At 39.3% G+C, this 23,559-nt stretch overlaps 1 protein-coding gene across 2 annotated transcripts in view; it reads left to right on the forward strand.

Moving 5' to 3' along the window:
- GTF3C1 (general transcription factor IIIC subunit 1) overlaps positions 1 to 23,559 on the forward strand; it is a 43,271-nt gene that overhangs the window by 15,298 nt on the left and 4,414 nt on the right. For both annotated transcript variants that reach the window (XM_076350626.1, XM_076350627.1), the window contains exons 12-34: positions 136 to 289; positions 1,257 to 1,360; positions 1,580 to 1,764; positions 2,136 to 2,411; positions 2,657 to 2,802; positions 3,218 to 3,315; positions 4,922 to 5,018; positions 5,782 to 5,959; positions 7,389 to 7,524; positions 9,125 to 9,260; positions 11,106 to 11,187; positions 11,877 to 12,062; positions 12,643 to 12,800; positions 12,941 to 13,083; positions 13,282 to 13,363; positions 14,597 to 14,709; positions 15,667 to 15,729; positions 16,253 to 16,346; positions 17,215 to 17,387; positions 18,049 to 18,333; positions 20,289 to 20,542; positions 21,994 to 22,280; positions 22,798 to 23,455. In XM_076350626.1, the coding sequence (XP_076206741.1) occupies positions 136 to 289; positions 1,257 to 1,360; positions 1,580 to 1,764; positions 2,136 to 2,411; positions 2,657 to 2,802; positions 3,218 to 3,315; positions 4,922 to 5,018; positions 5,782 to 5,959; positions 7,389 to 7,524; positions 9,125 to 9,260; positions 11,106 to 11,187; positions 11,877 to 12,062; positions 12,643 to 12,800; positions 12,941 to 13,083; positions 13,282 to 13,363; positions 14,597 to 14,709; positions 15,667 to 15,729; positions 16,253 to 16,346; positions 17,215 to 17,387; positions 18,049 to 18,333; positions 20,289 to 20,542; positions 21,994 to 22,280; positions 22,798 to 23,455 (4,088 nt within the window). The remainder of the gene's footprint in view (positions 1 to 135; positions 290 to 1,256; positions 1,361 to 1,579; positions 1,765 to 2,135; positions 2,412 to 2,656; positions 2,803 to 3,217; positions 3,316 to 4,921; positions 5,019 to 5,781; positions 5,960 to 7,388; positions 7,525 to 9,124; positions 9,261 to 11,105; positions 11,188 to 11,876; positions 12,063 to 12,642; positions 12,801 to 12,940; positions 13,084 to 13,281; positions 13,364 to 14,596; positions 14,710 to 15,666; positions 15,730 to 16,252; positions 16,347 to 17,214; positions 17,388 to 18,048; positions 18,334 to 20,288; positions 20,543 to 21,993; positions 22,281 to 22,797; positions 23,456 to 23,559) is intronic.

Here is a 23,559-nt window from a genome sequence, read left to right on the forward strand (position 1 = left end):
ACAGCAAAAGGGAAAAGTGAGCAGTAATTGCTAGAAGTAGGGAAATATCCATTCACTCCGCATCCTCTAACAAACTGCTTAGCCAGTTTGGAGCATTGCTGGGCTTAAAATGCAAGGTATTTTTGGATCTTTTAGGCTTCAGAAAATGGTCATGGATCAAGAGAAGCAAGAAGGTGTCTCCACTAAATGCTGCAAAAAGTCTATCGTACGACTGGTACAGAAGCTTGCGCGAGAAGGACTCCTCAGACTCTATCGTACTACAGTCATTCAGGATGGCATTAGTAAAAAGGTGACTGCACAAACCCTGGCAGCAGAAAAAGCTTTTCTCACAACCTTCTGATTTGTCAAAATGTTTTGGGCCTTTTTACTGAAATATATGGATGACTTTACTTTTTGTAGTGGAACCCACAGTCGAGCTGCCCAGAAGCTACATGTCCCAAACTAAGCTGCTGTGAAAACCAGATTAGTGCTTTCAGTTACTGTGCTGCAGATAATTGTGAGACCAAGCAATTGGTCCAGAGATCAAAGTCTCTGAATCTCCCTTCTGAGAGGTTCTGCTGCTTACCAGTTATGCAATTCATGCTTCTCTCCCTGCACACAATTCTATTTAATCCCCTTTTGAAAGCCAAGAGTATATGAGAAATCCTAAGTTAGCTTCTGAGTTGAAATTTATAGAACATGATCTATTTGTTTAAAAAGAAAAATCCACTGTTATTGAGGTTTATGGAAGTAAAATGTCTGTAGTTGTAAAGCTGAGACTTGTCGTTGGAACTCTAGTGTGAATTGTTCGTAAGCAGGGAGAGAATCTGTTGAAAATTACCTGCTGCACAATTACTGTAGAGCACATATGAAATCTTACTAATCTGAATTGTGTGTGTACTTCCAGCAACAATATGTATTAGTTTGGTCTTATGAGGTATGGCTTTTCACTTCTCCCTTTCAGCCTAATATTTGCAAGTTGAAGTGTTTGTTCCCCAAATATTTCAGATTTTGAAACCCAAAAAACTGAGGTTTGTAGAAATGACATTAACTGTTTATTGGTACGGAGACCATACGGTCTGGCCTCTTGCTTAATACAAACTAGCAAGGGAGTTTTGATCCAAAAGCGTTCATATGCTGTGAATTATTAAACCTTCATAGGATTCATCCATTGTGGCTACTGCTAATTAACTGTTAATCTCTGATAATTTATGCAGCTGATTAAGAGCCAATATCTCCATAAATACCTTTTGTTTGTTTTCTGGTGCTCTGAACAGGTAGAGTTCGTTGTGCATCCTTCAGTGAGTCCTAATGATCCCCTTGTAAAAAGTGCCATTGAGCAGGTGCGTTTCCGAATCTCCAATTCAAGCACAGCAAACAGGCAAGTTGCAGTGATGGTTTGGATGGCTTGTGGGGAACTTGGCTTATCTAGTACATGCACAAATATGCAGAGGAAATAGACACAAAGTAAGCAAAAGAAAAGAAAAATCTTTTCTTTAGCAATAGAGAAATGGAAGCACAAAGATGAAGCAAGATGCTGAATAGCTCCTGAAGTCGGGAAAGAAGAGGAATTGAACTCTGCTGTGTGGTTTTAATACAGGATTAAAGTTCCCCAGACACCGACATCCCAGGACCATGCTGAGGAAGACAACCTGGGGCAAGAGGCAGCTCCTGATTCAGGAGAAACGCAAGAAGGCTCATGTAAAGCCGATAATAATAGTCGGGCAAGAAAAACTGATGAAAAAATGGGCATAACGCAGCTAAAAAACTATCACCCTGTTACAGGTACAGCTAACTTTGTTTTTTCTGTCACCTTTCCCTTTCCTATTTTTTATTAATAATCACTTTCAGATGTTGGGCTCTCCTAAAATACAAGGGGGGGGGGGGTGTTCCCTCTTTTATAGGAGAAAAATGGGGTTTACGTTAAAGCAATCTCACTATCCAATGTTTTCTTAGCTGCTTTTTTTACAATTGTGAACTGGAATATTTATATTCACTACTACTTCTTTACTACTTGTAACTTAATATTTGTGACTTATATTTACTTTCAACTGCCCATCTTTCCTTCCAGTTTTCTTCATATCAGTTTTGCAGAGCTATTTCTCCTGTTCTAATCCTCTTTTTATTTCTGTTTGTTACTTAATCTTCCCTCCCAGTTCCAGGACTTGGGCGTTCTCTTGGCTTTCTTCCCAAAATGCCCCGTTTAAGAATGGTCCACATGTTCCTCTGGTACTTAATTTATGGACACCCTTTAAATGGAACACGGCAAAAAGGAGGTAGTGATGGTGAGAAAAAAGGCAGCAAACGAGGGCTGGATGTGAATGCAGCTGTACTTGAAGCGCAGCCAGATGGGACCTTAGAAATTATGACAACTGTGGTGAATCCTGAAATCTCGGCACAGGAGACTGAAGTAGAGTTGTCTAATCAAACAGGTAAGAAGTGGCACATCCTGACTTCATCCAGGCTTTGCTGTGGTTCAACACTGAAAAAAGGTAAAAGTCTACTTCAAAAAAGATTGAAAATCAATGGTTTAGATAATTTTCAGGTCACTTTGGATTTTCAGATTTCCAGACTATGACCTGCCAAATGTGTTCTGCTTTGAACACTCACAGTAAAACTATTAGTATAACTATTAGGTTTGTCCTGTCTGAATCTAAGCCAGTCTTCTTGTTCCTAGTGTATGTGGATGATGTGTCATGGATGCGCTATGTCCCTCCTCTCCCGCTTCACAGAGAGTTTGGATTTGGATGGGCTCTTGTTAGTGACATTCTTCTCTGCTTGCCTCTCTCACTCTTTGTTCAGATAGTACAAGTCAGCTACAAGGTATAGTGCTTTTTTGTTTCACATTTGTTTTACTTGGAAGTCTGATAGTATCAACTGTACCTATAAGCAGTAACAAATATCCTCTTAGTCTATTTTAATAAAACTAGCCATTGGAGAGTAGACACTTTAGTTCTTGATAGTCTTTTCCAGAAAAGTTAGTTGCTTTTACAGCCACACTGAAAAAATGTATAGCCCTGTAATACTGCAAATTCTTAAGCTAATATTTTGCAAAGAGCTTTTTATAATCTCGCTGAATCTTCTGCCTCGCTAATGAACAAGAATAGTGTTTAAACATTTTACAAAAGCAGTAGCATTTGCTTAGAAAATATTTCAGCAGACAGTTTTGGTAGAAAAGCTTGATACTTTAAAGGATAGTTATATTTTGCATTTTGATTAACTTCTAAAATAATTCTAGGTGGATGGTTTGGAAGATTTTTTAAATGATCCGCTAAAAAAACACACTCTGATCAGATTTCTTCCAAGGTCAGTCCGACAGCAGCTTCTCTACAAAAGGTAAGCAGATGAGTCAACGTAAGTGGCTCTAGGGAGGAAACAGCAGTGGTTGACTCTTTTCTCAGTTATTTCCTGTTTGTGTCAGAGAACTTTGTTACTGAAGACAAGGATCATCAATCTTCTAAGGATAGTGTGCCAATTTGTATTTTTCTCTCCCAAGTGGAAGGTAATAAGAAACTAATAAACAATATTCATGCATGCTGTCAGGCAGTGTTTGAGAACTGGGAGGTTTTGTCCTTCATAACTCATCAGCAGGATGCTACTTCTGTGTAAAACACGCTCCTGACTGCTGCTAAATTCAGAATTTAATAGAGTCTAAATGTTGCTGTCCTTCATACATCTTTCAGAAGATGCCACGTTTCCCAGTTCCTGCCTCTCATACCTACCATTCAGTTTCTACTCATGCTCTCAGTGGCATATCTGCCATTGCTTGCCATTCCTCATCTAGGAGATTTAAAAATTGAGAATGGACTGAAGGTAGGAAGGGAAAGCAATGTTAAAGGAAAGTGATTTGAATATGTGGAATCAACAGCACCATGTTAGTTTCCCCAGAAAGTCATTGCTAATGGCATGGACTTGGATGGTTGGAGGCTTATACAACATTTTGCAAACCTGCGAACATGCCATTGGTGAGTGAATAGTGCTAGACAGTATCAGCTGTCAAGACTCGTGATCAGCTCAGGCTTGCAACTCCTAACCTATTACTTGCTAAATCTTAGTAACCAGGATACTGGATATTTATGGTATTTTCTGAAATTTGCAGGCTCTATCTGATAGGTTTATGCAAAACGGTATGATGTATAACCATGTTGTCTCTCTGCCCCCCATTCACTAAAACATCTAACTCAGCCAAATTTGCTTCAGTATTTCTGGGCTTGTCAAGTGATCTTTCAGAGCCCTAGAGAAAACTCCTGCCAAAATACAATTCCCACTTCACTGCACAGAAAAACTTAGATCTTGGTGAAGTTAAATGTGGACAAAGCTAATCATTGCCAAACTCTCTCTCAGAAACTAGATCTTGCAGAAGTTTCCTGCAACTTCCAGAGTTTTCCCATATAAGTAGATATACAGCACGGGAAATGTTGCACTTTTTGCTCTGCCAAAGCTATAAGCAACTGAAAGCAGTTTCTTGGAGCAGTAATTCTAAACAACCTTAACTACAAGGATCGTTGCCCAGTTCTTTATATGTACACATGTGAAGGCTTATCAGCCTATATTTAGCAGTCATGTTTTCTTACTTACGTCTTCTTTTCGTAACATGAAATTGTCTGCAGATCTGCTGGTGTTCTCACCTTGTTTAATTCATTTTTACATACGGTATTTCTGGCTAATTTTGTTCTTTAGCCAAATGCTAACTAAAATTTTGGTAGCAAAATACTGTGTTTGTGATTTGAGGAAAGGAAATTTGGAGCTTTGGGATATTATACGTTTTCCATAGGCTGTCAATTCAAACAAAAATACCACTTCAGAAATTCTAAAACTTAGTATTTCAAAAAAGCAGTGGTTTCCCGAAACTTCAGTTTGCTGCATGAAAATGGCATGTTTTCTGGTATCAGTTTTATTGTTTTCATGAGTGCTAATTGTAATACTCCTAATACTGCTGCAGGAGGTACATCTTTTCAGTGGTAGAAAACCTTCAAAGATTATGTTATATGGGACTGATACAGTTTGGCCCAACAGAGAAGTTTCAAGACAAAGACCAGGTAATTTTTTTAACTTAGCCATTATTCTTTTTTGTTCAGTGAAATAAATGCAAGATTTGGGGTTTGTAATTACCTTAAATAGTTCAGTAAAATACTGGTATTTTACTGAACCTCCAGATCCAAGTGACATACTGCAAGTTGTGCAGATAATTTTTACCTCTTCCTCTGGAAAGAGACTACTCAAATGTGTAATGCTGAACATTACACGCAATAATGATCTGGGAGGTTCCAGACTGGCAACACTTTATGAAAAATGAGCATGCCACATTCTTTTCCATCAAGGCATCCATTGGATGTCTGACACAGAATAAAGTCACTGATCAGAGTAAAATAATGACATATGTATGCATCTTTTTATAAATAGAGAGCACATGCAAAGGAGAAAGCAGTCCCAACGTATACTTTATGAGGATAAGAAAGATAATTAGGCCCCAAAACACATCTATTCAAATCCTGAATGAGAGCTTGTAGGAAATAGTCACTCTCTGTTGAAACTTGGAATATCCTGTGCACAAGGCGGAAAAGAAACTGTTCTAAATCTAGAAACGAAATTTCTGGATCGCTGGCAAGGGAGGTTTGGGAATACAATGCAATAGGGTGGGGATGGGTGGATCTTCTGTCAGAGTACTGGCTCAAAACAGCAAAGACTGAGAAAATGCTAAGCAGTCCTAAACTAGATGGAGTTGTGTGTCCTGTAAATTAGGCAATTTCAATGATTTTTTTTTTTTCTACCTACCAGCCTGAAATACACTGTATTTGACAGGTCTTTGTGTATATGAAGAGAAATGCTGTGATTGTTGATACCACTATCTGTGACCCCCACTATAACCTGGCTCAAAGTAGCCGGCCGTTTGAGAGACGCTTATATGTTCTGAATACCATGCAGGATGTGGAAAACTTCTGGTTTGATTTGCAGTGTGTCTGCCTTAACACACCATTGGGTATGGTATAATTATATATTCTTATACTGCAATTCCTCCTCCTTTCCTAAAACTTGAGGCAGGCTCTGTTTTGTCACTTCCAATGATTTGTTCTCTTGTCTGGTCGCCCTGTGCATGAAAAAAAGCTAGAATTTCTGTCTATATAATTCTATGAAGTTGAGATCCACTTGACATTTTCAGAGCAGTGTTAAAGGAAAAACTTCACTGTCCTGTTAGAAGTATCAAGTTTGATAATAGCCCTGTAAGATTTTAATCCAGGTACGAAAAAGCCTTTTTGAAAACAGTTACTAGAATATTTTTGCCATAGGTCTCTACCAGTTTAAACAGAGATCCCTTTTCCATAGGAAAATGTTGCTAAACTTTCTGATAGATAGCTTCAGTTAGGTGAGAAGTGGAAGTTAAGGGAGTTTATGCACCCCATTTTTTTTTTTTTTAGTTTATTTTTGTGTTTGGTCCTTTTACATTTTTAAATAGGATATACAGCTACACCAAGTATACATTATCAAAAAAGGGAAAAAAGAAACTGGAGGTAAGAGATTTCTCCTGAAACCTTAGACAACTCTATTCTGTATTTCTGTAATTTAGTCAGCCAGGTAAAAGGATCTATTTGTAATTTTGTCTTACTTTTGCATTGAAGCAGTTATGTGCAAAAGGCTCCTTACACATTTGTCAAATGGTGGCATGTTTGTGATTGTTGCAGCTTTTGCAGGCTAGTCAAACCATGATTACTCTTAGCCCCCAAAATATGGGAATGATATTGTTTCACCAGTTTGCATATTTATGGAAGGTTTGTTGTATTCCAGTTCAGTATTTTCCATGTTGAGCCTTGGGGGGGAAAATTGCTCTGTGCTGGATTTAAATTTATATTGAGCCTCCAGATCAGATACCTGCCTGAGATCTAGTCCTGCCCTATTGTCTTTGTAGCACGGGCAGCCAAAAAGCAGTAGTAAGCCAGACATCAGGTTTTTTCCCTACCTTTGAGTTCTGTTACGATAAAACCATCATGTGACTCCTCTGCTGTATCCTAAATATATCCAACATGAAGGTGTCGGACATGCAAAACGTTCACACTGTTTTTCAGCAGTCACAACCTGCCGCATTGTTTCTTGAGGACTGTTGCCACATTGGAGTATCTGAAAGGCTGGGATCCACACCTAGAATATCGGTCGAACTGCTCAATTTTTGTACTTATAAAGGGTACCAGCCTCCCATTACTTCTGCCCTGAATACAATTTTGGGCAAGTTAGTGCCTTCTACTGGTAGTTAACTAGAACACCATTAGCCTCTGTGAGAAGGTAGCATGTTTTATCGAGAAGTGGCAAAAATGTTAGTACTGTTTGGGAGCAGTAGTTTGCCATAGCAGGGTGGATTGAAAATAGGTTGAAGTCTTACTTCTCATGCTGATAGTCAAACCCATTTGTATGTCTAGGAGTTGTCCGCTGTCCTCGTTCAAAGAAAAGTAATCTTCAAGGGGAGGAGACTGCACTAGATGTAGAAATGGAACAAGAGTCAGCAGTGGACAAACACAATCTGGAACGAAAGTGTGCGATGTTGGAATATACCACGTATGTCATCTTCATCCTTGCTTTGTTGCTTGAATAGAGCGGGCAAAAAGAACGGTTCTGGCTTTGAGGTTGTTACTCAATAGCAAAAGCAGTTAAGACTCTAGCATTTCAGTTGGGTGTTGTGGGGTTTTTCTGTGTAATTCAGAGGCTATCTGATTAAAAAGACGTGTAGTTATGTATCATGTTTACACGTAACTTGTCCAGCAAGCAGGTTTCTATTAGAGGAATGGGAAAAACAGATGCAGATTTCCTTCCAAAGTAGTACAGATGCGTGTTGCAAGAGTCTTGGGGAAAGCAACGTTGAGAGGGAAGGAGCACTTCCTAAGTACAGTTAATGCAAGGGAAAAATTTAAAGATTCTCTGTTCCTGTGCTTTATATCGTGGTATCTCAAGTACCCTGTAGCTTCAGTAGCTCCCCAGTGTCGCATTCTGAATTCTGTCCTTTTGTGTTGCACTTTGCTGCACATCGTTTATAGATTAATTTCTAATATGGTATTGGTGTACACTGGTAAAATCTGGAAGTGATCTCTGGAGCACTTCATCTTCTGCCTAATCACAACCAGAATACTTGAGAGGATTGTATACTGACGACCTGTGACAGCCATGCAGAATGCCAGTTATAATTTTTATATTGTGTTGTGCACTGTGGTTTAGTTTTGTCAATATTCTATTATGTTTTAATAAACAGTCTGTTTAAAAGTATTTTCAGTTAGTTCAGTGTTACAGGTAGATACATCAAGTTATCTTAAAAAAATTAATGGAGTTGAGGGAACCTAATTCCATCAATCCTTGCTGATAGAAAAAAAATTCTGTTCAGTCCACTTGTCAGCTTTCACATGTGGTCTCCGCTGTATGGTAAGAAATCTTTTAAATTGGATATCTGGTGTTTACTTGCAGCTAGGCTGGAGATGACTGCAACGTCTTTAAGGTCAAGAAACAGTTTTTGGATTTAATTGGTGGTGTAATGTTATAATGAAAGAGTTGTCTATTGAAAGCTTGACTGAAATAATTGTTTCGTGGTAGCTTTCAAAAAATCTTTTATAAGGCAAAACAGGGTTTCAAAATTCCAGGGAGAGAATTGCAGTGCGTTGTTTTTCTGGCTTGTATGTGTATTTAAACAGGCTTTAATGTATTTGTTAGAAAACTGGAGAGACCAGTGCTTGACAGTCAGTGTGAAAAAGGGTTATGATTGCCTTTAGTTCCTGTGGAAGATTTTCCCCACACTTGTCCTGAGAAAGTTTTTTCATCTGAGCAGGTATTTTTCTCTAGTTCTGTGGCAGGAACAGTGCCGAGAACAGAGTTTAACATGCCTGTCGGAGCTTAGTTAACAATAATGAAGTTGCTCTGGGTGTAATCTTTAAACCGAAAGCTCAGTCATTAAATATCAGGGATTAAAACTTAATGGAAAAGTATTGTTGTCATGCTACTTCTGGAACAGGGTTAAGGGAAGGAGCATCTCTCTTTTTCCTCTTCTTTCCCAGCCCTGTCTAAATTGGGAGGGCAAGGGGAGAGTTCTGCACATTGCACACACGTCACTTAAGAGCAGCTGAGAAGGCACTCCCTGCAAAATAACTGTATGTTTTGTTACTCTTTCTCCTAGAGGCAGCCGAGAGGTGGTTGATGATGGAACTATCCCCGGAGACGGGTTAGGAGCTGCAGGTCTGGATTCCAGCTTTTATGGGCATCTAAAACGTAATTGGATCTGGACAAGCTACATCATCAATAAGACTAGGAAGGTATTTTAAAATTTATGTACTGTAATAACTTTTCCAAACTTTAATATTCTTAAGGTTGAGATACTGATAGCAACACCTTACTGCTTGCATGCTTTCTCAGTCACGTGTCTCAGTGAGGCTTTGCATCACTGGAAAGAAATTAATGCCAAATGTGGTAAATCTTGGTGCTGAAGTGAATGAAAGAATTGGACGTAAATTTTATCTGAGCTGAATTCGATAACACATTCAACCAAAGGAGAAATACTTTATTAAGCAAGCAATTTAGATGACTTAGTGGTGCCTCTTGCCCTTCTGAAATGTAGAAGTTGTCAGGTGAAAACTAAAACATCCAGAACGAGGAAATACACACAGAAAAGAAAAAAAAAAAAATCCTAGGAAGCCCAACATAGGCAAATAAGAACGGCCATCCCAGTTCTGCCTAATGTCCTGTCTCTGCTGGCTGCCAATAAAAGATTTGTAGGGAAGGCTGTAAGAGCAAGGTAGATGTATAGTGATATTTCTTCAGAATATTCTCCCAGATGTCTGCAAGTTTTGGCTCAAGGCCATTCTAAACCTGGGGGTGATGTTTCAAAGCTGTTAATAGCTTTTTCTTTTAGCATTAATTTGTCTCATTGTTTTTTGGACACGTGTAAATCCTTTAGTATCTACAACTTCATGTAGCAAAGTAAACACTACTATAGTAGTGTTTACACTATAGTAAACACTATCAAAGTCCTATTATGTGTCACCACTTCCTTCTGATGGTTTAAGCTCCCTAATAATTGTAGTACTAAGGGAAGCTGTGAAAAATACCATTCCCCATTACCCTTTCTGTTTCGCTTGATTTTGTAAACATCTCTCACATTCCCCATTATCATCTCTTTTTAAAGACTGGCATCTACTAGATTACTTAACTGTTCCCAGCATGGAACCTGTTCTGCCTTTAATCATTCTTGTTGCCTTTCTTTTAACCTGTTCTAGTTCTACTATATCCTTTTTAAGGTTAAAATAGAATCACATAGTGCATTCAGGCTGTGGCCAACATAGCTGCATAGTGTTGCTCTCCTTTCCTAAGAATTCCTTACACTTGCTTTGCTTTCTGACCATTACCAAGCATTGAACAGGTACTTTCACAGAACTGAAAATTACCGTACCCAGGTAGTGCTGAAATTAGAGCCTATGTGTAAAATTAGAGTTGCTTAGTTTTGACCTCAGGCAGGATCATTTCACTCCGAATTTCATCTGCTGTTCTGTCACCTAGTTGTTCAGCATTAACAGGACCTCCTGCAATTCTTCAGTCTTGGCTTTCCTCTCCACGTCTGTGACCGGCTTCTGTCACCAATGAATTCCACACAAGAGAAATGGGTTTTGCTGAGAATGGCAAAACTAATACATTGCAATCGGTTTGGGCTCACATTTAAGATGGATAGAATATGGTGTAGGAGGCACTTATTCAATGTTTGTGTTTGCATTTTGGGTTTGTGCTTTTTAGAAGTTCCTTTGGAATGTAAAATGCTTTGAAAAAATACTGTTTCACAGAAAATTCTGCTCAGCCTCTGTAGCAGTGGAGGAATCAAGCATTTCTTTTCCAGTGGTGACTTCTTTTAAACTTGAGATTTGCTGAAGTTCTAACCTTCATAATCTAGTGGTCTGTACAGTATGATTTAAGAAAAAGCTCTAGAGCTATTCAAATAATGTGGTAGTAATGACAAATGAATTCCTTATTGTAGCCAGGGATCTTTTCCTTTATACTGAAAATGTATTTCTGTATCTATACATGGTATCTCAAAGGATATCATGTATAGTGATGTTAAAACCAGCGCACTCCTTTTGCATATCACCTTTTTGAAAGCTGTGTTGTCTTAGGAAAGTACAGTTTCTGAAAACGGACTGACAGTGAGACTCCAAACCTTCTTAACAAAACACCCCCTTCCACTCAGTACTGGAGGTAAGGTGGTGATGCTGGTGGTGGGGTCTGTAACTGTATTATAGCTGTTACTGTCTTTGTTAAACCCTGTATGGATGATGTGGGTTACTCCTGTCTCCTTATGGTAATCTAGGATGCTTCTGGGGCAGTAAAATAGATAAATAATTTCCTTCCCTATTTCTGCATATATGGAACAATAATTCTTTATCCAGTATTGGTGACATGGGTTGTTCCAGTCTCCTTACAATGATCTGGGATGCTTCTGGGGCAGTAAAATAGATATGTAAATAATTTCTGTTCCTATAGAACACTATTTTTTTATCCTTTGTAATTTCTGATGTGCAGTTTGCAGAAAGTCTAGAGGGACCGATGTTTTGTATGACTAGGCACTGTTGAAATCGCATAGCCTAACATTTAAGCTAAGGAGGAGGAAATGCTTCAGGCTGAATATAAAACCTCAACTCAGTTCCTTTGTGTTTGTGCACCGTATGCTAGACTTAGTAATTACTTGATGATTCCTCATTTATGTGGGATTTTATTCTGTGTGAGCTGCTGAGAAGTGGCATGAAATGACTTGACCAACAAAAGGCAAGTCTGAGAGGGCATCTGTCTTTTAATATACTGAAACGTTGGCATTTGCTCTTTATACCTTAATATTGGAGAATGTAATTGCTATAAAGCTCCACTACTGTAAATATGTGTCATTTTAGGTAACAAAATTAATATTTTGGGAGAAGGAAAGGTAGGATCTGAGTCACCTGTCCAGAAAGAGGAATGTTTTGAAATAAGTAAAGAACCAAGCCAGGATCGAACCAAACGAGTGAGAGGTGGAAAAAGCCAAAAGAGGAAGAGGCTTAGGAAAGACATTGGAAAGAAGACGAAGAAGAAAAAGAAAGGTAACTAACCAGCACATCAGGAAAAGAAGCATTCTTTTTAATGCATATGCCTGCTGTAAGTTGCTTTAGAAAAGCTGATGTGACTGTCACATAGTGTGGGAAACGGAAACTTACTGGCCATCTCTTTGGGATGCCTCTTTCAGTGAAGAGGTTCAGATGTCCTGGGGCTGTATACTAGCTCTGGAGAAAAACAGCAGCGTGCTGTAACTCTTACCTGTGTGTGAATCGTGATTGCACTACTGTACTGTACAAACTGAAGAAATTCTTATCGTGTCTGCACCAGATTAACTCCTTGCAATTCACCATCAACTTTTGATAGCTGGCTTAAAGATTCTTCATGGTATGATGCTCTAGGTAGTCAGTTTGCTGACTAAAGTGCTTGTTTTCTCATTCCTGGGAGAGGCATTAATGCATCTTACTTTCTCAACTGCTACTTTCTTCTCTGCTTTTGTCTTTTATTCTTACAAACTCCAATTAGTGCTGATACTGCCTGTGATAGGAGTTTGAATTAATCAGAATATGTAGTGCTGAGATAACTAACTGGTTTGGTTTTGGTTTGGTTTTTTTCTGGATTTGTTAGAAGAAGATTCTGTAGAAAAAAGCAAAAGACTCCGCTACCATGATGAAGCTGACCAGAGTGCCCTGCAGAGAATGACACGTCTGCGTGTCACCTGGACAGTGCAAGAAGACAGTCTGCTCATGCTGTGCCGAATTGCTAGTCATGTGCTAAATGCAAAGGTATTTAGTAGGACCCCTATTTAAGGGGTCTATGTGCTGAACACACATTCATCAGTCCTAGGAATTCATCCTGGTTCTAACCATCGTTTGTATATGTAAAAGCTGAAGTTTAACTCTGAACACTTTTGTTCTTCACACAGGTAAAAGGGCCCTTTGTTCCATGGCAAGTAGTTCGGGATATCATGCATGCCAGCTTTGAGGAGTCCCTCGATAAAACTTCTCATTCCGTTGGACGAAGAGCTCGTTATATTGTCAGAAATCCACAGACCTATCTTAATTATAAGTAAGAAGGTTTCTGTCTATGTTCTAGGCATAGGCTAAATTCTCCTGAAATCAAGTGAAGGGATATGCTCCTCCTATGTTTTTGTCTTATTTCGTGTGAACACAAATTTCAACTTTTTTGTACCCTAGTGCTATCAAATCTGTATTGAATTGGGAAAATGTCAGCTATGTACAACACCTTCAATTGTATCTGTTGCAGAGTTTGCCTTGCTGAGGTTTACCAAGATAAAGCCCTCATTGAAGATTTCATGAATAGAGACAATAATTATGAAGATCCACAGGTAGGAGGGAAGTATTCTAAAGGTCATAGAGTACTTTACGCTGTTTGGATTACTGAGTACTTGCACTGTTTTGATTACTGTGATTTCATATCTTCTCCTCCCTTGTACCCTTAGCAATGTTAAAAATAGCATCGTTGTAAAAATGCAGCGTCATTGCTATTTTGAGAGTAAAGTGGACACAGGCGGCAGCCTTCCAAAGGCACGTAAACAGCACTGCTGTGCAACAAAAATTTTGGTTTTTCAGTGTGCTTGTTTATAAACATCCATGACTGAGCATCCGTATGCGCTGATTGATTGATTTATTTATTTATAATCCTCTCAGCCTCCTCGTTATCTGAGCAAGAAAACATTTTTGCTCTGCAATTTCTTATTTTTTATTCTGGTTGCATGTCGAAATAATGCCTTCGCTTCTGTGGATGAGTGGAGGAATGTAAGCAAATTTCATGAGAGAACCCTTGGTTTGATCAGTCAAAAGACTTTATTTAATTCTTGAGCTTTTTGTGGCTTAAATCAACCACAACTTCAAATTGAAAAGTTGTTTACACTTTCAGTGAAAACAATTCCATATTGAATTTCAAAACTTTTTCACAACTGGGACAATGTCACAGCAAGATTTTCTTTGGTTTTATCCAGAAGTGACAATTCGTATTATTGTCAGAAAATCCCAACCAGTTCTGTTGTTAGATTCATTTTTGTTTAAATGAAGAGTAGTTGTTCACTGGTGAGACATTGCTGAAATAAATGCACGTGTCCCCACCCCTAAAGTCGGTCTTTGGAAGCAAATAAAATCTTGTTTCCAGAGAGATACAGGACTGTTCCTCTTGTCTAACAGGTGTCCTCCAAGCCATGGTTGTACAAACAGACTTAATGGAGAACATGATAAAGCCTGAAGGGTATGAAGAGAAAAAAAGACTTAAGCAGAAGCTTAAAGAAAGCTCTAGCAAGAGATCTTAGGCTGCTATCCAGTGTAACTGTTTTTAATGTGTTCAGGGTGGGTTGCTTGTAGCTGTGAGCTTGATTACAGACAGAACCTGCAACTGTTAAGTAGATCAGCAAACACATCCTCCACAGAGCTTTTTTGATGCATTCTCTTGTCTGTTGTACTGTTTCTGACCTGATAATTCAAAACCAGCTATTTCTACTAGAATTTTCCATGAATGCTTTAAAAGTAGAGGGTCTTTTCCCACTCTGAGAAATTGAGGTTGATAACATTTCTGTCTCTTGTTTTCAAAGGTTTGTGCAAAGGAGTTTAAAGAGTTTGTGGAAAGACTGAAAGAGAAATTCAGTTCAACCCTGGGGAATCCCGAACTTGAGATTCCTGATACTTTGCAAGAACTCTTTTCCAGGTATTTTAGTTCTGGTGCTTTTGGCTCTGCACGTGGGCTGAGACAGAGAGAGGAGGGCAATTCAGAGTAGACCTCTTCTCTGCTATGCGTGCTTTACACCCTCTTTTACTTGTACTCTTAGTATCAAAAGAAGTTTCAGTAAATACAAAAAGCAATGTTTCTCTCAAATCCATACTTCCTAAATACATATAACTAATTTTCAGTTATTTGCACAAGCTTGCTTATTTTAAACCATTCCCATTTTGCTAAATAAGACTTTTTGTAAACCAGAAATTCACAATGTCAGATTTTCAAAAATTGTCAAATCCTCAACTTTGCTATTAGAGATGTTGGTACTCAGGTGTAACATTTTAATGGAATGGAATACTTCCCTTTACCATTTTCCAGATTAACTGGCCGCATTTTATATCACAATTTGTAGCTGGTTGCTCAGCTAAATCATCTCAGTGCTGCTAAAACTGTTGATACAGAAGAGGACTCAGCCTCGTGTAGCATTCTCCAGCCTCAGATCGTTAAGCTTTTTCATGATGAATAACGCTTGGAGAGGAGTGTGAAAATTTGCGTCTCAAACCATTTCACGATAACAAATTTAGCACCTTTGTAAATTTTCTTACTTTGGGAAGAGCTGTACATTACAGCAAAAGTGCTGCCAACAGTAACTGGAAGTCCAAAACCTCAATAGAATAGCAAATCCATACAGTTCTGTACTGTCTCCTGTCAATGTGTTTTACCTCCTTGTCAGCAGACAGCTTAGTGGAGCGAGGGGGATTGATCTGGACAGTTCTTTTAATTTTTGACGCTAGCACTGAGGGCTGCTGGAGCAGATCGTTCCCCTGCGCTGTTTCAACACTTGCCTTGCTAGCAGTTGCACTTGTCAGCCTCTGGGTTTCACGGTTGATATAAAATCACAGAATGTTACTTTTGTTTCAGTGTTTTCCTTTCCCTTCCCTTAACTAGATTTCGAGTTTTGGCAATCGGAGAAGACACAAATCAAAACACAAAAGAGGATAGTCTAAGCAGGTGAGTAGCAGTAGCACCATTTTTTCCCATTAGGACTCCAAGGTCATGCCAGCCCTCACATCTGTGAAAGTCATATTCTTCTAATTCATCTGTTTGTTGCAGTGTATAAATTTATTAATGAAAAAATACTTTACAAGGGTGTAGGGACCTCTGACGTAGGTTATAGATTTGATGAATAAAATGACAGCAGCAATGCCCTTCTCCATGTGGTGGTCTGTTATCATTAGGACAACAGTGTATGTTTTCTGTGTGGGTGCTGTACCTTAAGAGGAGGAGATGTTAACAAAGAGAACTTTGTTTTGTGTTGGATTATCTGGACTGATCCAAAAATTCAGGGTGGAAGGTCAGGGAAAATGTAACGGGCTCTTTTACATAAGTGATCCTCAGCTGTAGTGATCTCATGCCTTTATACATCTATTTCAGAAGCAGGTGACTGAGTTTGTATATTTTTGTGCTAGTTTAATAGTTAGGTACCTCATGCTCAAAAATCATCATGAATAAACTTTTTTTTTTTTTCTTTCAGTGTCTATGATATTCATTTTCTAGTGCTACAGAATCTGATTCAGAGCACTTTGGCACTCTCAGATAACCAGATGAAATCTTGCCAGTCATTTCAGGTACAGTATCTGGACCAAACTTTACTGGTCATACAACTCTAAAGAGTTTCTCCTTCCTACTTTGATATATGCCTTTTTCAAATGGGAGAAAAGAAACCCAGAAACTTAGATTTGTATCCATTCTGTGGGGATTATTCTCTTCTGCTTTTAGTCTAGGCAGATTTTCAATATGTTGCTTTCCTCTCTGAGGATGAGATTGCAAGATGTGAGGTTGAAGCAATCCCAAAAAACCCATACGAAATAAACTCCACATCCCTTCCATTGGGTCAAACTGTATCATGATTTAGTGCCTACTTGAGCAGTTGGAATTATGCTCTGGAGGAGATATCACAAAGACAGTCATAGTGTCCAGCTGACACTGGTGTTGGGAAGCCTCTCCTTCAGCATTGGGGACCACAATAATATATCATTTATCAGTCAGGCACTTAAAAAAAAAAATAAAGTTAGAAGTTCAAAGGGAGTTTAATATCTCATCAGCAGGAAAGAGTGGAGCCTAGAAAGCCGAGCTCGTGGAAGCAAATGTTCCTGGTAAAATGATAGGAAGAATCTACCAAACTGTGTTGTAGATGAGTGTATATTTACATATATAACTCTAGTGGGAGCCTGATCTTTGAATCTGAGCCTGATCTGACACTTTGAATATCAAGTGTTCGGTAGTATTTAGTTAATTTAATTGTCATTTACTGTGGAAAGCCTGGAATCCCATAAAAGGAATAGAATAGTGTAGTTAAGTGAATTTATATGTATCACTTACATTCTGGCTTGTAGCTCCATATTCATTTAGTTAATGTAAACCTCAAGTAGGTGAGTCGAACAGTGGATTCGGAGCCAACACTGCCTTTTACATTGAACGGGGGTTTTTTTGCAGACGTTCCGTTTGTACCGGGAGTACCGGGATGACATTCTTGTGAAGGCTTTCCTAGAGTGTCAGAAGAGAAGCTTGGTCAATCGCCGTCGAGTAACTCACACGCTGGGACCAAAGAAAAGCCGAGCTTTGCCTTTTGTACCCATGTCATATCAGCTGTCTCAGAGTTACTACAGGTGAGTGTCAGAAAGGTCAATGTTTGAGCAAATAAAAGAACCTACCCAGGCATGCTTGGCATGGAGGAGAGAATACATATGCAGTACCTAGAGCAAAGAACCTGACCATCACAGCTGAAGCCGAAGAGATGAAGGGAGAGAGAGAGAGAGTGAGTGTGTGTGTGTGCACGCGCGTGTGTGCCTGCCTTTTATTCAGTTAGCAATTAGGGCCGTACAGGGAATAGAGCCAAGGTTGCTGGGCAAGCCTTTACAAAGACACGTGCAGAGGAGAGGTAGCACCAAAGTTCTAGATGTGGTGGAAAGATTTCTTTAGTACTCTTGTCATTTTGAAGGTTGCTTGCTTTTCCTGTCCAGTTACTTTGTGCTGTACCTGGATGTCAGGGCTGGGGGAGAAGAGTTTAACTGTAAATGTATTCAGTGCTCAAGCAGAAGATGAGATTTGTGCTTTGTGCTTGCTATATAGTACCTGACCTTTACATGGTGCATAAATACTATAAGTTCTGGAACTAGTAAAAGGACTGTGAAAGCAGATGTAGAAGGTACCAGTTCACCAGCTCTAGCATGGAACTTCAACTATTTGGCTGCTCTGTGCTGCCATTCATATACAGTAAGAACAGGTTATGAAAGTTTTGTGCTGCTTTGAATTTGTCTTTTTGTCCAGAGTTTTTACATGGCGGTTTCCCAGTACAATTTGTACAGAGTCCTTTCAGTTCCTCGAGAAGCTCAAGGATGCTGAAAAGTCAGACCAGCCAGATAACTTCTCATTTAAAGATCAGGAAAACAAAGCATCTGAAGGAATGACTGCATTTCCTATGGATGGACCTGGCGGCCAGTGTGTGGCGATGCTTTCCCTATTCTCCCTGGGACTTGTATCTGTGAATGTGAGAATCCCGGAGCAGATAGTTGTGGTGGACAGCACTATGGTGGAAAATGAAGTGATAAAAAGGTAAAGACTGTTACTTCTATTAGTAAATACAGTTTGGGGATAACTGGAATGAAATTGGACAGGCATTAGCATTTTCTTCACTGTATTGTGGCATGTTTTACTGTGATATTGTTTAGATTTTTATTTCTGAGGGAGCATTCTGAAGACTTAATGGCACTTTAGTTAATGCCTGTCATTATAGCCTTGGACTGCATTTGTCTTCACATATGTGACATTTAAATTGCTAGGCACTTCACTGCCATCAGAGCTAATGTGGAAAGGAGAGCAGTGTGTGGTAGATGAGCATTTTCATCAACATTGTACCTTCCTGTTTCAAGGACTAAGAAGGATTAGTAATGAGGCTTCAGCTTTATCAGTGAAACCTGTCTCCACAATATTGGTGCTATGTATTGTCTCCTCTTTGATATTTTTATTTTTTTAAAGCCTCCAGTAATTGCATACCACTGAAATGGAAACTCTGTCCCTAGGCAGTCTAATCCTATGAATAGTTATCCTTACAATCATTACGTGTTTTCTTAGAATGCGACTAAAATCTCTTGCTGTAGTTTAACCTGTTGCTTCCTGTTGTATACATACATGGAAAATACTTTGTTCTCTTTCTCTTTAGAGCAGCTTATTACATATTTGAAGATTGTTATCATAGTCCTTCTCCCATAATATGCTATTCTTTAAAATGAGCAGCCTCAATTCCTTTAATTGTGTTTTTGGTATGTTATTAATGTTATCCAGACCTCTGTTTTTCTCATTATTTTCCTCTACACTGAACTGTGATGTCAAAAAACAAATGCCATGCTCTTGCTGGCAGGTCTGTGCCAATTACATCATGTTATATAGGTGATATGCCTGCTAATACATGCCAAGATGATGAATGGCCATGGTCTTGCCAAAAAAAAAAAAAAAAAATTGTTTCCTCTTAGTGTGGAGGACAGGTGCATAGTCCTTTTATATAAATAACACGCATTTGTCCATATGAAATTGCTTCCTGCCCTTTTCCAGACTATTTCTCCAGTTTGCTGGAAATGTTCTGAATGCAAATCCTGTCTTCTCATAAACTTGCAGCCTTTCCAGTTTGGTGATCCCATGCAAACTTAATAAGCTATTTTATCACCCAGGTCACTAGCAAAAATACACTGAACCCTGGCCTAGTCTCCTTTCTGAGTGCAAGCATGTGAGTCCAGTTTTCCAACTGGTTATGTACTCGCACTATTTTTTCTAAATGATGTGTTCCCTTTTGGTTTTAAATATGTTTTAAGAGAAGGTACTTAAGGTCTAACTCATCTTAGAAAAGGTTGGAAGGAACCTTTGGTTGTCTCTGGAATAACCTGCTTAAAACAGAGGCAACTTCAGAGTTAGATCAGGTTGTTCAGAGCCTTCACCTTTATCCACAACGGCTCTTGTCGAGTCCTGGAAAGAAATAGTGTTGGTTTGACTAAGTTTGTTTCTGGGAAATCTATTCTGGCTGCTACTACTATTCTTTCTTTACTTTGAGGCTGTCTGCAGTTTGTTTTATGTTGGTTTTGGTGGGTTTTTTTTCTTTTTTAAAGTAACTATTTGGTCTGTAATTCTTTCTTCTCCTTTTCTCCCTCAAAAATAAACAGTCTGCCTTATACTGCAGTACCCCTTATGGTCTCAGCCTTTGTGCTCTGACAGATGTTCCCTCATGATGAACCAAAGAGGTTCAGCACTGTAAGCCGAGATATTTTGGGTTCATTTCAACATGTTTGCAAAAAAGAGAGAGTTTCCTTTTCCAGGGACCTTTAGCGTATTTTCTTTTCTGTAGTGGCTTGTTCTCAGCACTTTAAATCAGCCTGCTGTGGTCGTACCCACAGCTGTTCGTGACTAAAGACCAGAATGCAGAATAGCATGTGTTCTTGCTCTGCTCAGTGTAATGAGTCACTTTCTTATTTTGGAAAGAAAAACTCAACAAACAAACAAAACACCTCTGTTTGCTGTAGTTTGGGAAAAGAAGGTCTTGAGGATGATGATGACGATGATGATGACTTAGATGACAGCTCTGGAGGCAAACGGAGAATAGAAGTAAAAGCTCGTCAAGCATCTCATACCAATTACTTACTGATGAGAGGCTACTATGCCCCTGGAATTGTCAGCACGCGGAATCTGAGTCCCAGTGACAATATTGTGGTCAATTCCTGCCAGGTGAAGGTTAAGCTGCGATGTACACCAGTTCCAGGAAGACTCAGCTCTCCAGGTTAGTTTCTGTTTGGCCTAACTTGCACAGAAGTGGGTTGGAGCAGGAAAGATAGCGAACTCATTTGAACAAAGCCTTTTAACAGGAACATTCTTTTTCCATTACACATGCAGTTTGCCTTGTAATGCTTTCTTTCCTGACTTAAAGCAAACAGGTGGTTGACTTAGAGAGGCACCTTTTGTTGGTAACAAGTCCTTGTCTGTATTTCATGTTGTGTGAAATTATTAATCCAAAGAGGAAGTCTGTCCTCTGCTCTGTTATCCCTTCTGCAGGAGGTTTTTCAGTCCCTTCTGCAACTCAAAATACCATATTATGTCACACCCAGGCTTTCTCTTCTGTAAAGAGAAAGAAAATCTTTCACAGCTCCTTGAATGGAAATTCACGTTTACTTGTCTCATGCAAGTGCCTGAAATAGTGGTGTTCAATCTCTGGCCTTTTACCTACAGTAATTTAAACATTTTGATAATATTTAGAGCTTGAATATCTGCAATTTATCAGCACTCCTCCTTCTCAAGAGCATCTTCCTTTCAGCTGTAAAGCAAATGTATCCAGGAAAGCCTTTAGTTGTTTAGCTCTTTAGTTGGAAGGTCTAGTGCTGTCCCTGCCCATTCCTATTGCTGTTGTGGTAGAGGTAAAATAAAAATTCTTTCTCATCTCTCTGCTGCCACACATGCCCTCCAGGTCTACTGAGCTGACGGCTCATTACAGTTGTTCTCATTTTTCCTTGGCTGTCGAAGAAGCGCAGCTGTCATATGAGTGTCCCACAAGGCGTGATGTAAAGGCAGCCTGCAGATAAAAGGGTGGGGAGCAGGTCAGAACAGTGCCAAAGCTACCCTCTAATCATCCAGGACTGGAAAAAGATGTTACACTGCTTCAACTTGTGATACTCTGTACAGTGGGGGTCAGTTTTGTGCAGTGATGGACCTGCCTCCAAACACAGAGATGCTTTGTTATACTCATTGTACTAAGACATTGTCAGCTTGTAGTTTATACCATATTTGGCCAATAGCTTTCTGCCATGGATCAGCTGCTTCCAATTTTTCGATTATTAAGGTCCTCCATAGCATTTCCTTGCCCTAGACTTTTCACTTGACCTTCTTCAAGAAAAAAGGAGACGATTCCCTCATTAACTTAGAGTTAAGCTGACCCAGTGTTAGAGAGAATACCAGTAAGTTTACACTGTCTTTCAGCGATACTTCACTTTGATATGAGGGTAAGCCCTGGTAAACCAGCTTGCTCTTCTTCTACAGGTCTTTTCAGAGACAAATATGTAAGGCAGAAAGAAAAAAGGAAACTGCATCAATGAAGATGGAAAACTGAGCTCTGTTTTTAACTGGAATTGTCTAGAACACCTCTAATCTGTCTGACTCAGAATATTTATCTTTCTGTAGCGTATTGAATAGTAACAACTGCTTCACAGCTTATACACTTGTTTTTTATTTGCTTTGCAGTTTCTTCTCTGCTTGATAACATGGTTGTGGGAGTCTCCTGCCTCCCTGAAACTTTTACCAGGCTGATTAAAGTCCGAGAAGAAAATTATGAGGTTGATCAGTTTCTTCATGAGTGTACAGAATGTTATGGCTATAATCCCAGAGATGTAGCTGCTGTTTTGGAGATCCGTAATGCAATAGAGGCAACTTCCCACTTTGGAATTTGCAAAGCTGAGCTGAGCAAACGTTTCTGCAGCTATGAAGAGGTGGAACCTGAACGCACCAGGAGCTTGGAGCAGTACATTCAGGTGGTTTTACAGCCAGCTGCTTTCCATACATTAATGTTTGCATGCTTAGTATTCCCCTTGAACAGGACAATCTTCCAGGCTGTAGGAAGCAAATATAAATTGAACAAAGCTATTTATATTAGGCAAGAGATCACATACCAATACCTGATAGCAATCTCGCCTCAAAGTTAGGAAGGCCAAAAATTAAAGCAGCACTTACTCAAAGACAGGAATGAACTGTTTTAGAAACCTAGAGGTAGCAACATTCACCTTTGGAAGCAAAATACTCTTTCCCAGTTACATTTTAATTTAAGCTGAACAGAAATGTCTTGTGCTGTAATTTCAGAAAAGTTTAAGGGGTAAAACATCTTTTCAACTTCAGTGCAGCAGGATAGAAAATGGAATATTCTACTAAGCTCTTCCTCTTTCTTTGCTGCCAGTTAAAGATGGCAATTCCATGATATTTGGTTAAGCTGATATTTTCAAGTGAAAGCTCCTGAGACAATTTTTGTGGGTTTTGTTTTTTTTTTTTTAATAGGACCTTATTGAAATGCAGCAGGTTTTAGAAGTAGGAGGCCATACTGTAAGACTGGTTGCAATAGTATTTGCCAAGCCATGGCTATTACATTCAGTATGTCTGAAGAATAAACCAGAGGATTCTGATCAGCAAGGTGCAGAAACCACTCTCCCAGATGTACAACAGGATTGCCTGCCACCAGAACCAAAGAAGGGAGAGGCACATTCGAGAGAGGAGGAGCAGCTGGGAAAAGACACACAATCTGTCAGTGATGAAGAACCCCCAAGGAAGAGATGTAAGACTCAACATGATGTCCTTCAAGATGGCAATCGACCCTGCCAGGGTTCACAGACTGGTTTGAAAAGCGCAAATGAAAATAACTTTGATGCAGGTGTTACTGATCCTGTTACAATGAAGGAAGCTTTAATCATGGATGAAGAAACAGGCTCCCTGGGAGGGCAGACAGAACACCTAGCTGAACACCTGGTGTGTGCTCCAGATGCTGTGAATGTGGACACTTACAGGCAACAAGATAAATCTTGTTCTGAGGACAAAGAGCTTGAAGAGAATGATGAGCTCAGCACTGAGCACAACAAGCAGATCCCTATCCTTGAACAATCAGCCAGTGAGCAGTATGATGATCTTTCCTACTTACAGGAGAACCCAGGAGTCTCTAAAGGTATGTAGGAGCACTCTACATCCAAGAAATAGAGACTAGCTCATCATCAGTTGATCCCAAATGGGTAGTTCCATTTTATAAGCAAATACTAGACTCTTTATGAA

Source organism: Aptenodytes patagonicus, chromosome 13, assembly GCF_965638725.1.
Source record: "Aptenodytes patagonicus chromosome 13, bAptPat1.pri.cur, whole genome shotgun sequence".
In the NCBI taxonomy this organism is placed as follows: Eukaryota; Metazoa; Chordata; class Aves; order Sphenisciformes; family Spheniscidae; genus Aptenodytes; species Aptenodytes patagonicus.